Source organism: Coregonus clupeaformis, unplaced genomic scaffold (assembly GCF_020615455.1).
Source record: "Coregonus clupeaformis isolate EN_2021a unplaced genomic scaffold, ASM2061545v1 scaf0870, whole genome shotgun sequence".
Lineage (NCBI taxonomy): Eukaryota > Metazoa > Chordata > Actinopteri > Salmoniformes > Salmonidae > Coregonus > Coregonus clupeaformis.
The window spans coordinates 85,396-100,234 of record NW_025534324.1 but is presented as its reverse complement, the minus strand read 5'-3'; the positions used below and the strand labels follow the sequence as shown (position 1 = coordinate 100,234).

Sequence of the window (14,839 nt, the reverse complement as noted above, 5' to 3'; positions counted from 1 at the left end):
TATGAATCTAAGTGAGTACTGTATGAGCTCCTGTGTGTGGGTGTGTACCTGTTGTCAGTGTAGTCAGTCTCGGCTCCTCCCCACCACACGTCTGAGTCATCCTCGTCCTGCTCAGTGCTGTCGGTCTCCCTGTCTGACGGACAGCACACAAACTCCACCCCCCGGAAACGGTCGATGCCGCACGGCAACAGCATCCCGTAGTCGTGGAGATTCAAGGTGCGGTCTCCGCAGGACTGGGTGAGAGAGGGATGGGGCAGTTAAATCAAGGGCTGCATGTATCAAGAGTAGGAGTGCTGATCTAGGATCAGTTCCCCCCTGTCCATGTCATTCTATTCATGGTGATCTAAAAGGCTAAACTGATCCTAAATCAGCACTCCTACTCTGACATAATTGATCCAGGTTTTGTTTATTATACACTACATGACCAAAAGTAAGTGGACACCTGCTCGTCGAAAATCTCATTCCAAAATCATGGGCATTAATATGGAGTTGGTCCCCCCTTTGCTGCTTTAACAGCCTCCACTCTTCTGGGAAGGCTTTCCACTAGATGCTTCCATTCAGCCACAACAGCATTAGTGAGGTCGGGCTCACAGTCAACATTCCAATTCATCCCAAAGGTGTTCGATGGGGTTGAGGTCAGGGCTCTATGCAGGCAAGTCAAGTTCTTCCACGCCTATCTCGACAAACCATTTCTGTATGGACCTCGCTTTGTGCACGGGGGCATTGTCATGCTGAAACAGGAAAGGGCCTTCCCCAAACTGTTGCCACAAAGTTGGAAGCACAGAATCGTCTAGAACTAAGGGGCCTAGCCCGAACCATGAAAAACAGCCACAGACCATTATTCCTCCTCCACCAAACTTTACAGTTGGTACTATGTATTGGGGCAGGTAGCGTTCTCCTGGCATCCGCCAAACCCAGATTCGTCCGTTGGGCTGCCAGATGGTGAAGCTTGATTCATTACTCAAGAGAACGTGTTTCCACTGCTCCAGAGTCCAATGGCGGCGAGCTTTACACCACTCCAGCCAACGCTTGGCATTGCGCATGGTGATCTTAGGCTTACGTGCGGCTGCTTGGCCATGGAAACCCATTTCATGAAGCTCCTGACGAACAGTTGTTGTGCTGACATTGCTTCCAAAGGCAGTTTGGAACTCGGTAGTGAGTGTTGCAACCAAGGACAGATGATTTTCACGCGCAATGCGCTTCAGCACTCGGCGGTCCTGTTCTGCGAGCTTGTGTGGCCTACAACTTCGCGGCTGAGCCATTGTTGCTCCTAGACGTTTCCACTTCACAATAACAGCACTTATAGTTGACCGGGGCAGCTCTAGCAGGGCAGAAATTTGACAAACTGACTTGTTGGAAAGGTGGCATCCTATGACGGTGCCACGTTGAAAGTCACTAAGCTCTTCATTAAGGCCATTCTAAGGCCAATGTTTGTCTATGGAGATTGCATGCCTGTATGCTCAATTTTATACACCTGTCAGCAACGACTGTGGCTGAACTAGCCGAATCCACTAATTGAATGGGGTTTCCACATACTTTTGTATATATAGTGTATTACTATACAATCATTTCATAGATTTGTTGTTTTATGCACTTTAGGGTGGGTGTATTTGGTGGATAGTATATGGCCTACATGAACTAGTAAGTACTCAAGATGTATCCAACTAAGATAGATAAAGTTAAGAAAACTTTGTCTTACAGGGTAAAATAATAAAAACAGACATACACAGAGGGTCAACACTTTTGGGTGCGCCCCTGCCCCTACTGCGGATGGAGTGGCATTCTGTAAAATATGTAGCATGTATGTGTGTGTGTGCGTGGTCTCACCTCTTTGGCCACGGTGTGCCAGTGCAGGTGGCTCTCACACATGTCCATGCGCTCCTGGTGCAGGAACTTGCACTTATCAGGAACCAGCAGGGCATCACTGACAAACTCCCCCACTGCAACATACACAGACAGAGCCAATTAATACACAGACATAAGAACAAATAAAAAACAACAGCCAACAACAAAATAACCACTTTTTACTAATTCAAATAGGACAAAAGCACACATAAATTTCATCTCCATACACACACACACACACACACGTGTGAACCGTCGACCCCACCCACACACCCCCTATGCACACAGGCCTCCCCCACCCCCCCACACACAGTGCATTTGTACCTAGGCATCGGTAGGGCACCACGATGTGCAGGTGACTGCGGCACTGCTTGCGGCCCTTCTTGCACCAGTTCTGGATGCTGACTGGCTGGTTGGCCTCCACCACGTTGGTGATCTGCAGCTCAGGGTACACCTGGGAGAGAAGAAACACGGTGTCTGTCTATCATCATCATCATCATCATCTCCTTTCACCCCCCCATCCCATTTTCTATCTATGATTGATCTCTCCCTCTCCTCCTCCCTCTCTTCCACATCATCACCCATCTGTCCCACCATCCGTTCACAGGGTGGTGAGCACTCTCTCTTTCGCTCTCTCCCAATCACTGTTCATCCACATCCTCCCATCTGTCCCTACCATCCGGTCACAGCCCTCTCTCTTTCTTACTCTCTCCCCCTCTCTCTATATCCCCCTCTCCCTCTGTTCATTGTTCTCGGTTCTTCTCTAATCCACCTCTCCAAGTATTACTTCTCTGTTTCGCTCCTCTCATCCAATTACTTCACTAACTCACTCCCCCCTCCTTTCCTGCCTTTAAATTGGTTTATCATTTATCCACCGTTTCCCTGACCCAATTCTTCTCAATCTCCATTTTAACAACAGCACTACTCTCCAACTCCTCTCTATGCACATTCCTTTCTGATGTCTCTTTCTCTCCCTCCCTCCCTTTAGTTTTTTTTATTTATTCATCAAACAATTCAGAGTTCAACTGTATTGTGCCATGTAAATTAATTACATTTACTTGAGCTTGAACCCTCCCTCTCCCCTTCTCCCTAACCCTACCACCTGGCAATACATGTCTCTTCTTCCCTACTCCCTCTCTCTTCCCCCATGTCCTCTCCTCTCTTCTCGCTCTCTCTCTCCCCCCCCCGGCAATATTGCAGGATGCCGATTTGGCTCTTGATCCTTCTCCTTTAGCTCCTCCCTCCCCCTAACGCTACCACCTTCCCTCCCCCCTAGCTCCTGGCAATACGTAGCTCTTGATACATGCCTCTATCCCCCCCTTCTCTTCCTACCTCCGGGCAGTCCTGGTTGATGCCAAAGCCACCCTTTCTACTCCCTCCTTCTCTTCTCTCCTCCCTCTCCTACGAGTACTGCAGGATGCCGATACATCCCTCTCTCATTCCCCTCCTTGTCCCTTCTCCCCCATGTGTGTTCTCACATTCCAGTATTTTTGCATTGCATTTTGTATTATAGTGTATTGATAGTGTATAGGTCCCGTGTGGCTCAGTTGGTAGAACATGGCACTTGCAACACCAGGGTTGTGGGTTCGAATCCCACGGGGAACCAGTACGAACAAATATGAAAATGTATGCACTCACTACTGTAAGTCGCTCTGGATCAGAGGGTCTGCTAAATGACGTAAATGTGTATTTAGTATGGTGACCTAACAAAATAAAATGTCCATTTATATGGACATTAAAGTAGCTTCCTCTGTAGCTTAGTTGGTAGAGCATGGCGCTTGCAACGCCAGAATACTACTACTACTACTAATAAGGTGGGTGCTTACATTTGTCCTATTTCATACATGTACATGTGTGTATTATACGCATGTTGGAATTGGAAATTCCGAGGGTGTCTCCCCCTGAGACACCCTCGGAGAGTGCCATTATTGATGGCGACCCTGGAGCAATTAGGGTTAAGTGCTTTGCTCAAGGGCACGTCAACAGATTTTTCACCTAGTCGGCTCAGGGATTCGAACCAGCGACCTTTTGGTTACTGGCCCAACACTCTTAAAGGGATACTTCGGGATTTTGGCAATGAGGCACTTTATCTACTTCTCCAGAGTCAGATTAACTCGTGGATACCATTTTAATGTCTCTGCGTCCAGTATGAAGGAAGTTAGAGGTAGTTTCGCAAGCCAATGCTGACTAGCGTGTAGCGCAATGACTGGAAGTCTATGGGTATCTGCTAAAATGTTTAGACGCATGACTGTAAGTCGCCTTTGGATAAAAGCGTCTGCTAAATGGCATACATTATATTATTATATATTAAGGTATTGTATCGTATCATATCGTATCCAACCCCAATCTCCATACCTCCTGACAGTACTGCAGGATGCCCTCCTTGGTGCCGATACAGCTCTTGGTGCCGGAGGGGTCCGACTCCCACTTGCCGCTCTGGACATCCACGTGCATGTTGAGCTTCCCACAGAACATGGCCACCTGGGGCTCCGCCAGCAGGCCCATCCCACCGTCCGTCGGCACCTTGAGAGGAGGGAGGGGAGGGGAGGTGAAGGGAGGAGAGACAAAAAGAGAATTGTTCATTTACTCTCGTTCTGTAGTATTACAATTTGCCAATGGCAGCTATACAGGTAGGCATGTGCGAGAAGAAGTGAGAAAACCAAATGGTCAGCAAAAAATACTTGATACAACATTTTACTAAATAGGTTATTTTCATTGAATTTGTATTTATACAGGTTACTGTCATTGTTGTTTGCCAGGGAGCCTTATTCAAGATGGCAGCAGTTTCTAACATAAGCTCCACAAATAATTGGCAAATCATGTCACATAGAACAATATAATACAAAGAAGGTTTAAAAATACATTTTCATAAAAAACGTAATAATGATGTAGAGATGGGATGGACAGAAGGAATAGAGGAATGGAAGATTGGAGAAAAAACTGAAAATGTGTAAGAAAGGGAGGGAATGGGGTAATGATTAAAGAAGAAAAGTGGGAGAGGAAGGAATAAGAGGAGAACAAAGATGGGAAAATAGGGGGAAGATGACTTGAGGTGTTAGCGGGGAAAAGACAAAGGGTTGAGGGAGGAGATATAGGCCCTTTATTCGTGCACTACTTTTGACCACGGCCCAATAGAGTGCCCTTTGGGATGCAGGCACAGATTAGAGTTTGGGTGCCGTTTCAGGCATTGACTTGTTACATCAATGAGGCTCCGGTGTGAGGTTTCCCCTCAGTACAGATCTAGGATCAGCTTCCCCTCCCCCAATCCTAACCTTAACGATTTGTGGGGGAAATGCAAAACTGACCCAAGATCAGCGTCCTAGGGGCAAATTCACACTACACCCATCAATGGTAAAAGGAGAGGCTTTCTTTGAGGAGCTTTGATGGTGAGAGAAAGGATTTCTCTACTGTAGACTTCCCTACTGAATTGTGATTGACAAACCCATAGCACCACTGCAGTCTCTTACGAAACGTCCCCAAACCTATCAAGCTTTTACACACGCACGCAGGCACATTGGACTGCATGCACGCACAGCACACACATAGACACAAACACACATGCACGTATCCTCGATATCCCACAGGTGGCAGCACTGAGAAAGAACATGTACTGTAGTATGCCAGCCTGCCAAAGGGTATGCATGCTTGGCTTGGCTCACGTGTGTGTGTGCCTTTGTTGTCCATCCAATGCCTATTCACAGGTACTAATGATATTATGTAACTGTATCGATGTGTGTACATGTATCTCTGCGAGTATGTGAGTGTGTGTTTGTGCATATGTGTGTCCATAAGGAGGTTTTATAATGAGAATCCTGTAAGAAGGGAGGTGGGGACAAACGAAAGACTGAAAGACAGCATTGTACTAGGGAACGAGAGAGAGAGAGGAGAGAAAGAGAGACTGTTTGCATTGTGTTTTTCTATAATCTTGTTAGTGGTTTGGCAGTAAAACAAATGTTTGTGAAGTCGAGGATGACATACTGTGAATGGACTTGATTCTCTTCTGAGCTAATGCACAATGTAATCCTTATCCACATACACACACACACACATTCACACAGACACACGCACACGCCCATTCATATGCACGCACACTCAGTGCACTGTGCATGCCCACATTCTGGCATGCACGTCTACACACACAAAAACAAACTCACACAAACACACACTCGGACAGATCAGATTGCAGTGTAGTTCTATGAGGGATGGATGTGTCGCCTAAAGAAATTCATGTCCTTAACGCCAACCTGCTAGGCCACATGCCCTAGCGCCATGCAAATCCCTCACACACATACAGGTTGTGAAATCCTCTCCTCGGTCTCTTAGCACGAGGCCAGCAAAGCTAACACCCTGCCATCTGTAATGAGGGAAGTAACCTAACGTAGCAGGCGTAACATAAATGCCTGAGCGGTGTTTCTTTCTTTTTGGTCCTGACGAGAAACAATCTACTGTTGGGAGAGGTTCTGTTCAACCAACGCAGTAAATGTGGAGGAGTTAAGAAGGAGTGTCGCCTTGTTAATGTCCAAAAGCGGAAGTCGCGTCAAAGGCTCTCTTTCCATTTCCCCTGAAAACCGGATACATCCAGTTGTATACAGACCCCGCAGAGGGTGTGAGGGAGGTGACATAGGGACCGGGACCCAATTCCTACACTGCCATCTGGGAGCCGGAGAGGGGATGCTTAGGGGTGGAGGATCAACTCCCCACACAACTCTCAAAGTGCAGGGTTAAAGGGATTCTGTAAGATTCCAAGATTTAGGTCGTTTTTCTACTTACTTCGACGAACTCATGGATACCATTTTTATGTCTCTGCGTGCAGTTTGGAAATTATTGAAGTTAGCATATCGCTAGCTTAGGGCAATTGCTAGAAGTCTCCCGGTACAATAGCCAGCGCCTCTCAAAAGCAGGGAAATAGACCTTCCAACTACTCCAAAGCTGGGTGGTTGGTCATATATAGTCTTTCAAAGCTATACATAGTAATCAATATTTTATAAATTCATAAATTTGACTGATAATCATAAACGAGATAATCATAATCCACTTCCTCATTCTTTGTCCCATTGTCGTATAGAGATTGCAGTGTTGTAATATGTCTCAATGGAGCGGCCCGTGCATTCACAGACGCCATAATGCGATAGATGAAATAAAATAAAATAAAATAGCCCTTACAGAGCCTGGAGGTGTGTTGGGTCATTGTCCTGTTGAAAAACAAATGATAGTCCCACTAAGCCCAAACCAGATGGGATGGCGTATCGCTGCAGAATGCTGTGGTAGCATTGCTGGTTAAGTGTGACTTGAATTCTAAATAAATCACAGACAGTGTACCAGCTATGCACCCCCACATCATAACACCTCCTCCTCCATGCTTTACGGTGGGAAATACACATGTGGAGATCATCCGTTCACCCACACCGCGTCTCACAAAAGACAAAGTGGTTGGAACCAAACATTCTCCAATTTGGACTCCAGACCAAAGGACACATTTCCACCAGTCTAATGTCCATTGCTCGTGTTTCTTGGCCCAAGCAGGTCTCTTCTTCTTATTGGTGTCCTTTAGTAGTGGTTTCTTTGCAGCAATTTGACCATGAAGGCCTGACTCGCACAGTCCCCTCTGTCACAACACAACTGATTGGCTCAAACGCATTAAGGAAGAAATCAATTCCACAAATTTACTTTTAAGAAGGCTCAGCTGTTAATTGAAATGCATTCCAGGTGACTACCTCATGAAGCTGGTTGAGAGAATGCCAAGAGTGTGCAAAGCTGTCATCAAGGCAAAGGGTAGCTATTTGAAGAATCTCAAATATGAAATATATTTTGATTTGTTTAACACTTTTTGTCACTACATGATTCCATATGTTATTTCATTGTTTTGATGTCTGGCGCAGTGGTCTAAGGCACTGCATCGCAGTGCTAGCTGTGCCACTAGAGATCCTGGTTCGAATCCAGGCTCTGTCGTAGCCGGCCGCAACCGGGAGACCAATGGGGCGGCGCACAATTGGCCCAGCGTCGTCCTGGGTAGGGAATGGCCGGCAGGGAGGTAGCTCAGTTGGTAGAGCATGGTGTTTGCAACGCCAGGGTTGTGGGTTCGATTCCCACGGGGGGCCAGTATGAAAAAATTAAATAATGTATGCACTAACTGTAAGTCGCTCTGGATAAGAGCGTCTGGTAAATGACGTAAATGTAAATGTTCACTATTATTCTACAATGTAAAAAATACTAAAAATAAAGAAAAACCCTTGAATGAGTAGGTGTGTCCAAACTTTTGACTGGTAGTGTATATCACCAGTAGTACATTTACCTTTCATTCCTAATCTACAATGTTTGTCTGTAATTTCTGTTAATGCATTCAATATTTTATTATTCCAGTCTTTTACCGTTCTCATTGTTAGGAGCGCACAACCTATGCTTGTGAGAAACAAGTTTTGGTTTATTTCATTCCATTTACGAGTTGTCAATTTGTCGTGTGCAAGATGAGAATCTTAGTTCTGCTCTATAAGAAATCAATGGTGTAGAACAGGGTTCTCCAACTTCAGCTTTTGATACAGCCCTGCAGTAACTAACAAACCTGATTCAGCTAATTCCGGTCCAGAGAGACAACCTTTATTAGTTTAATATTTGAATAATGTGCATTACTGCAGGGCTGGATCGAAAGTCTGCACACCCATGATTGGAGTTGGAGAACCCTGGAGTAGATAGGGTCAGATTTGACACGACGCTCCTATACCCACATTATCGTCCCAACCCAAACCATATTGCTTGGATATTGTATTTTCACATGGCTAGTTCCAGTCGCTAAAAGCGAGCTGAGCTGGCCCCATAACATATCTGTTTCCAGCCCAAAGTGAATAGAGGCATAGTTCGCTTGCCATGCCCCACTCAAATCATGCTGGAAAAAAGCAGTTAGTAACAAAAGCAGGCTGGCCATCGTCCCAATCAGTACTCACTGGAAAGCGAGCCAAAAGAGCACAGTTCAGGTTGACACAATAGTGTGAAAAAGGTTATTGTTATAGAAAGACTACGATGACCCAGTTCCACTTTGTGGCAACTGCTGATGTAAAAAGGACTTTAGAATATAATGTGATTGAAATTTGACCCAGTTCCATGTCCCCCCCTACGTAACACTTAGATGTTAAGTGTCTTAAATGTGAAGAAATTGGAACAGAGGCCTAGGTGGAGCAATCCCCAATATTGCTTTTAGACCTACCCGCAGCTCTGATGTGTGAACACTAAAGGGATATTGCTCTCTCTCCCTCGCACTCTCTCTCCCTCGCTCTCTCAACCACTTCCAGTATTCAAAATCACCTCATCTGTTTTTGCCTTGTAAATCATGTCCTTCCTCTATTCCCTCTCTTCTCCATCCCTCTGCAAACAGTTGGGGGCAGGCCTGGGGAGCAGCCAAATCCCACTGCAGTCTTATAAATCAGACTGTTTACATTTACATTTGAGTCATTTAGCAGTTTAGAATGGAAAGGTGAAGAAAGAGAGAGAAAGCAACAAAGCGAGAGACGAAAGAGGGCGGGATACAAATGGACAATGAGGCTTTGTGCGTATGAGGTTCAAGTAAGGTGATGTACGTAAGGTGTATAAACTATGAGCCCCAGTGGAGTAGGGTGAAGTTGCCCCTAGACCCTGATCTTGGGTCAGCTTTGTATTTCCTGGTTAAGGTTAGGATTGGGGGAGGGAAAGCAGATCCTAGATATGTACCTAGGGAAAACTTCACCCTGGAGCACAAACCAGTCGGGAGAGGTAGAACAGTAATGGTTGAGGGGAAATGGTGTCCAAACATCTAATGGTTTTCCTAGGTGCAGGGTTCAAAACATGAGAGAGAGAAAAGAAAGGAGGGAGAGAGAGAGAAAGCGAAAGCGAAAAATAGAACAGAGGAGTAGTGTACATTATGAGAGGAGACAGGGCATTCCCTGAGCCGCCTGCTCCCTCACTTGCCTCTGCCCACTCTCATCCATCGCCTCGCCAGAATTGCAATCTCATCTATCGGCTGGCCAGCCTGCCGGCAGTAATCTGGGCGGGGGATTACGCTGAGCTGCCTGGCCGAGATATCCCACAGTGGGCCCAATCCACACTGATACCACCCACAGTACCCTCCTGCTGCTGTCACAACAAGATACTCTTCTCTTACTGCACCATCGAACTAGATATTGCATGTAAAGTACCCCATATAGGATCATAATGGAGGTAACATAGACCTATGTACTGTTGTCGTAAGCACACCGTAAAAGGCTAATCCAGTAGACTTAAGCTTAATTTAAAATTAGGGAAATGCGGGAATAACAGTCCCGGCTCGCAACATCAAGAGTTTTCCCCCCACACGGCCAACAAACAATTTATACCTGTGCAATGGTCAACTGCGGCACACCAAATGTAAAGTGATAGCACATCGGGCAAATCTCTGTTAGAATCGGGTAGAAAGGCATTCGACATGCGGCCAGACTGCTCCGAAGTCTAATTCACATATAAGTGGCAGTACTCCCCAATGTAAATCTACCTTAATCCAAAGCTTGGTACTACTGGTGCTAGCCTTACTAGCACAGCACTGGTGGAGACTGCCGTCATCAATCATGCCTTTGGCCCTGGTGCACTGCATTGGTTAATGATCCCAGTTGCACACAGCTCAACCAGCAAAATGTTGATGCCATGGAAACTAGAACACACATCACTACAATAGAGGCGGCCACCGCCTGAAAACACAGGGAAGATTTGCCTCTGTGTGCTACTTCCTAAAAAGTGAGCCATGAAACAGACAGTGTCCGTTTCTGAAAATAAAGCCAGTCAATCCTATACCCACGTATAATCTTTGGACTGCGCCTAGCCAGCTAGTGGCTGGTGCTAGTAGGAACGTACTGTCGACATGCTTACAAATCCACCATAACACAGAGAGAAGATGCCACGTTGATAGTTTTTCTATGATAGTGTGTAAAGGAAGCAGACCTGGGTATATTGCATTAACAGAAATTACCGTAACCAAACAAACATTGTGGATGAGAAATTATGGAAATGAATGGTAAATGTACTACTGGTGATACTGGTGTGCCATCCCTGCGGCCCCCGCAATGGATTAGTCCACTGAGACGTGTGTCAATAAATCCGTGCCATAAAAATGTGTTTTTTGTTTTTTTGCAACTGCTCAACAAAAACAATTCTCGGCCGACCAACAGCCTGTCAACCAAACAATCCACCAGTCGACTAAATGGGGTCAGCCCTACACAGGATAAATAAAGTTATTTTGATTGAATTGGATCATGGACGCATTTCAGTCGGGTGACCTCGTCCAGTGACCTATATTGAAACCAGACAAACATACCAGGTCTCTATCACACATGTTTAAGCACATATGATCTTTGCTCCGTATTGTATCTGAGAGCCACATAGACATTGTCTCAGTATTGACTCGTTTGGTTAAACAGAAAACTTGCCTGGTACCTATTGTCCAGTGAGAATGTGTCTATGTGTGTATCTCCGTCGCTATGCTATTATTGTTGGGTCACTGACTGTTCCACTAGCTCTACCAATGGGTATAGGGTGCTTCCCATTGGTTTGCAAGGGGATCTCGAGGGTTTTGACCGGGGGTTAATTCTTCTTCTGGCTGGGTCCACCCTCTGCTTTGTCATTCTATTCACATTAGCATGAAAACACACATGCACTCATATGCATAATGTGCATGCACGTGCAGTGTTGTACATACACGCATACACAAACACACCGAAGACCAAGTGTATAATATCATTACACACTTGCACACACACTTCGATTTAATCCTCCTGGGCCCTGTTCTGTGAACCAGTCCAACAGTCCCGGGGCGACATTAATTGTGGCTGTTGCGGTGAGGTGTTATCAGAGTGTCCCAGGCCTGCCACTGGGATCTGAGATCAGATTTCAGACCTAGGGAGACCCCCTGGCGGCGCAAGTGTCGCCTGAGATCAGCAATTATGTCTGGAGAGTGTACGGACACAGGAGAGTCTGCCTGTCTCTACCCACCAGAGACACAGAGTGCATCCGAAATGGCACCATATTCCCTATGTAGCGCACTACTAGTGTACCACTCTATGGTCTGTTTAGCTCCCTGGCTGTGTTTGAAATGGGCTCTGGTCAAAAGTTGTGCACTTTAAAGGGAATAGGACGCCATTTTAGATGCAGCCAGGCCGTATAGAGAAAGAGAAGACACATCAACAATGACTGGGGAGGAAAGAGAAATAGCCAGAGGCCTTGTATAAAAACATTGACAGACTGACTTATTCTAGGTGCTGGGTCATATTCATTAAATACCAAAATGGGAGAAAACAGACAGAAAAAGGAAGGACCTAAACTTGTCCAATAAGAAATGCTTATTTTGCTTTCAGTTCCAAAAACATTTTGCTATGTTTTACACCAATGGAGCAGTGGTTTAAAGTAAATAAGTAAAAATGATTTGAATACTACTTAAGTATCTTTACTTTACTATTTACACTACCGTTCAAAAGTTTGGGGTCACTTAGAAATGTCCTTGTTGTCCATGAAAACATACATTAAATTAGTTTGAATAGGAAATATAGCAAAATGAATAGGAAATGTAGTCATTGACAAGGTTAGAAATAATGATTTTTAATTGAAATAATAATTGTGTCCAAACTTTGCTTTCGTCAAAGAATCCTCCATTTGCAGCAATTACAGCCTTGCAGACCTTTGGCATTCTAGTTGTCAATTTGTTGAGGTAATCTGAAGATATTTCACCCCATGCTTCCTGAAGCACCTCCCACAAGTTGGATTGGCTTGACGGTCAAGCTGCTCCCACAAGAAATCAATAGTGTTGAGATCCGGTGACTGTGCTGGCCACTCCATCATAGACAAAATACCAGCTGACTGCTTCTTCCGTAAATAGTTATTGCATAGTTTGGAGCTGTGCTTTGGTCATTGTCCTGTTGTAGGAGGAAATTGGCTCCAATCAAGCGCCGTCCACAGGGTATGGCATGGCGTTGCAAAATGGAGTGATAGCCTTCCTTCTTCAAGATCCCTTTTACCCTGTACAAATCTCCCACTTTACCACCACCAAAGCACCCCCAGACCGTCACATTGCCTCCACCATGCTTGAAAGATGGCATCAAGCACTCCTCCAGCATCTTTTCATTTGGTCTGTGTCACACAAATGTTCTTATTTGTGAGCCGAACACCTCAAACTTCGATTTGTCTGTCCATAACACTTTTTTCCAATCTTCCTCTGTCCAGTGTCTGTGTTCTTTTGCCCATCTTAATCTTTTCTTTTTATTGGCCAGTCTGAGATATGGCTTTTTCTTTGCAACTCTGCCTAGAAGGTCAGCATCCCGGAGTCGCCTTTTCACTGTTGACGTCGAGACTGGTGTTTTGCGGGTACTATTTAATGAAGCTGCCAGTTGAGGACCTGTGAGGTGTCTGTTTCTCAAACTAGACATTCATGTATTTGTCCTCTTGCTCAGTTGTGCACCGGGGCCTCCCACTCCTCTTTCTATTCTGGTTAAAGCCAGTTTGTGCTGTTCTGTGAAGGGAGTAGTACACAGCGTTGTACGTGATCTTCAGTTTCTTGGCAATTTCTCGCATGGAATAGCCTTCATTTCTCAGAACAAGAATAGACTGACGAGTTTCAGAAGAAAGTTATTTGTTTCTGGCTATTTTGATTCTGTAATCAAACCCACAATTGCTGATGCTCCAGATACTCAACTAGTCTCAAGAAGGCCAGTTTTATCGCTTCTTTAATCAGCACAACAGTTTTCAGCTGTGCTAACATAATTGCTAAAGGGTTTTCTAATGATCAATTAGCCTTTTAAAATGATAAACTTGGATTAGCAAACACAGCGTGCCATTGGAACACAGGACTGATGATTGCTGATAATGGGCCTCTGTACGCCTATGTAGATATTCCATTAAAAATCAGCCGTTTCCAGCTACAATAGCCATTTACAACATTAACAATGTCTACACTGTATTTCTGATTAATTTGATGTTATTTTAATGGACAAAAAAACAAGGACATTTCTAAGTGACCCAAAACTTTTGAACAGTAGAGTATATTTTGTACTACTTTTACTTATATTCCACTACATTCCTACAGAAAATATGTACTTTTTACTCCCATACATTTTCCCTGACACCCAAAAGAACTCGTTACATTTCGAATGATCAGGCAGGACAGCAATATTGTCCAATTCACGCACCCATCATCCCTACTGCCTCTGATCTGGTGGACTCACTAACCACAAATATTGTGTTTGTGAATGATCTCTGAGTGTTGGAGTAAGGTATCTTTACTTTTACTCAAGTATGACAATTTAGTACTTTTTCCACCACTGCCCTGGAGGACATAGAACCTTATTCTGTTTGGAATACCGGTTGGACACTATGGGAAACTAGTTCGGAAGGATATCAGTGATGACTGAATTAGATATGACTGGAGATAAGACCGGCAGAATGATACAGAGAGACGTGAACAGGCAAGCACACGTACACATACATTCACTAATAATTAGCAAAGCAGGGCCTGCTGTGACTTAAACCCCTGGCCTGAGCTCATCTTTGAACCCTATCAGTGTGTGTGTGTGTGAGAGAGAGAGTGTCCATGCATGAGAGTGTGTAATGGTACATGTGCCTGGTCTTTGGAGTGGGTGAGTGAGAGTGTGTGTTTGTGTGTGTGTACATATGCTTGCGTGTTTATGAGTGTGTGTGTAATGCGATCTGTGCTAGTCTCTGGGACCGGATCCTCGGGTGGGTTGGGTGTGGGAGTGTGTTACAGTGATTAGAGGGTAGTCAGCCCTCGTTTCTCATCACATCCTGCCTGCCAACATTCCAATTACACCCTGCAGCAGGAACGGAAGACTGGTTGTCGTGGCCATCGCCATGACGATGACGTCTATTCCCATCTGGTCGAGAATGCTACTGTGTCCCTATGACGACACTTGACAACCTCATCGCCAAGCAATACGACTGGCTGTAACGTGACAACATTTTGAAAAAGTCAAGGGGTATGAATACTTTCCGAATG

The 14,839-nt window shown here is 45.1% G+C and overlaps 1 protein-coding gene across 4 annotated transcripts in view; it reads right to left on the bottom strand.

The window, feature by feature from the left end:
- appa (amyloid beta (A4) precursor protein a) overlaps positions 1-14,839 on the bottom strand; it is a 38,842-nt gene that overhangs the window by 15,521 nt on the left and 8,482 nt on the right. For all 4 annotated transcript variants that reach the window (XM_041866956.2, XM_041866957.2, XM_041866955.2 and 1 more), the window contains exons 2-5: positions 4,201-4,368; positions 2,170-2,299; positions 1,828-1,940; positions 49-233 (exon numbers count right to left, since the gene is read on the bottom strand). In XM_041866956.2, coding sequence (XP_041722890.2) covers positions 49-233; positions 1,828-1,940; positions 2,170-2,299; positions 4,201-4,368 — 596 coding nt within the window. The remainder of the gene's footprint in view (positions 1-48; positions 234-1,827; positions 1,941-2,169; positions 2,300-4,200; positions 4,369-14,839) is intronic.